General features: G+C 58.9%; 1 protein-coding gene across 1 annotated transcript in view; it reads right to left on the minus strand.

Moving 5' to 3' along the window:
• The window catches only part of TMEM8B (transmembrane protein 8B), a gene marked incomplete at both ends in the record, with an annotated part of 5,801 nt that overhangs the window by 591 nt on the left and 3,259 nt on the right, over positions 1-1,951 (minus strand). The window contains 3 exons of the mRNA XM_009073716.1: positions 8-25; positions 205-347; positions 1,616-1,832. Coding sequence (XP_009071964.1) covers positions 8-25; positions 205-347; positions 1,616-1,832 — 378 coding nt within the window. The remainder of the gene's footprint in view (positions 1-7; positions 26-204; positions 348-1,615; positions 1,833-1,951) is intronic.

Below are 1,951 nucleotides of genomic sequence, written 5' to 3' on the forward strand. Positions count from 1 at the left end.
TCTGTGCAGCCCCAACCATTCCAGCCTGTGACCAGGAAGAGCCATTGTCACCCCTGCAGCACTTGCAGGGACTGGGGAGGGAGCAGGGAACCCCCTTTCCAGCACCCTGCAGAGACCTGGCATGAGGGGATTAATGGGATGCACAACCCCCAGAAGAGGTCCTTGGGTACAGTGGGCACCATGGGTGCTCAGGGCAGCTCTCACCAGCTTTGCACTCGCAGGCAGCATACAGGTAGTTGTTGGTACGCAGCAGCTTGCACTGGCCGTAGATGCCACAGTCGTTGATGCAGGGTGAGAGGTAGGCACGCAGGTACACCTCAGCTGTCACATTGGTGCAGGGCTCAAACCTGCAGTGCAGGAGAAGGGGGTCAGCCCTTGCCCTGCATCCTTGAGCAGCTCTGGCCTCTATCAGAGGCACCCACTGCACCCAGACTTGGTAGGTGATGGGAGACACAGGGACTGGATGAGTGGAGAAATGAGCTGAGGGCTGTTCCCCAAGGATCCTGTGTGCTGCAATTGTCTGTGCCAGCCTGGGTGAGCAGGAGGAACGGGGCCACACTTAGACCCCCTTTGCCTTTAGCAACACACTCAGCTAGCTCTTATTTCATCTAGGTTTTGCTGTGCAAACACTGTGCCCTGCAATGCCTGTGTGTGACCCTGTTGAGAAAGGACTGACTGCAACTGGCAATTCAGTGTGAACTAGAAATGCAGCAGAGGAGTCAGAGCAGGCACAACGTTCCTGCTGCCCTGCGCCACCCACACACAAGGCTCTGGGCACAGCCAGCACCTCCTCAGCTCCAGCACACCAGGAGAACAGACAGCCCCACATGCTGACAGTGCACCGACTGCTGCCTGTGCACATGCAAGCACACCAACATACACCAAGATGCACACTGTGCTGGCTGCACGTATGTCTGCTGTGCCTGTGTGAGGTCACACTGTCAAATCTGCACACAGGTGCACACACAACACACACAGCCCTGACTGCCTAAACAAACGCCTGACTGCTTGCACAAACCCAAAAACACACAGAGAGCTGTCTGCATGTGTGCACCAAATGTGTGCAGCACCAACCTTGTGGCACAGAATTCCACATGCACCCTTGCATTACAGACACATACACACACACACACACACCAGCCTCTTTCATCCACAGACACAGAGACCGGGAATGGAGCCGCAGGCACAGAAACAGTCCCTGGAGATGCTGAGCAGAGCCCCAGCCTGACCAGAGCCGCCCTCTCACATGCACAGCCGAGCCCCATCCTCACCCAGTCTCCTCCCAGGCGCGGCTACAGATGGGCACTGCCGTGGAGACAGGCAGGCACTGACAGATGCCCGGTATTCGCAAGCTGACAGGCACTTCCTAACCGCGAGACAGAGGGAAGAGCCGCAGGGACCCACAGATGGTCAGGCAGACGTGAGATAGAGCCATCCGTGCCCACACAGCACTCACACAGTGACACACAGGCTGCAAAGCCACGTGCACACACGTGAGTGGAGACATGCAGCACACGGGAGAGGCACACCCGTGGAGCCACAGCACACACAGACACAGGCCATGGTGGGGACATCCTCTCTGGGGGCACAGGGAGGGGACATGCTGGGCTCTTACCCATGCTCCGTGGCGCAGAGTGAGCGCAGGCTCAGGTACCAGCTGCCTGTCTGTGGGTAGGGGATCCGCAGGCGGCTGATGCTGGCCGTGGCATTGACGGAGAGCAGGAAGCCTGCCAGGGACTCTGTGGGCCAGGAGAGCTCTGGGTGAGCAGGGCAGGTTGCAGACTCCTGCCCTGGGCAGAGCTGAGACACGGACAGAGTACCCCTGTGCCAGGCTCCAGGGTCACATGCCTCCATGGTCTCTGCAGCCTTCCACCCAGCCTCTCACCAGGCACAAGGAGGGTGTGACCCCCACATGGCAGGATAGACGTGCACAGCCCAGCCTACCTGTCTC

Source organism: Acanthisitta chloris, unplaced genomic scaffold (assembly GCF_000695815.1).
Source record: "Acanthisitta chloris isolate BGI_N310 unplaced genomic scaffold, ASM69581v1 scaffold29180, whole genome shotgun sequence".
NCBI classification, from domain to species: domain Eukaryota; kingdom Metazoa; phylum Chordata; class Aves; order Passeriformes; family Acanthisittidae; genus Acanthisitta; species Acanthisitta chloris.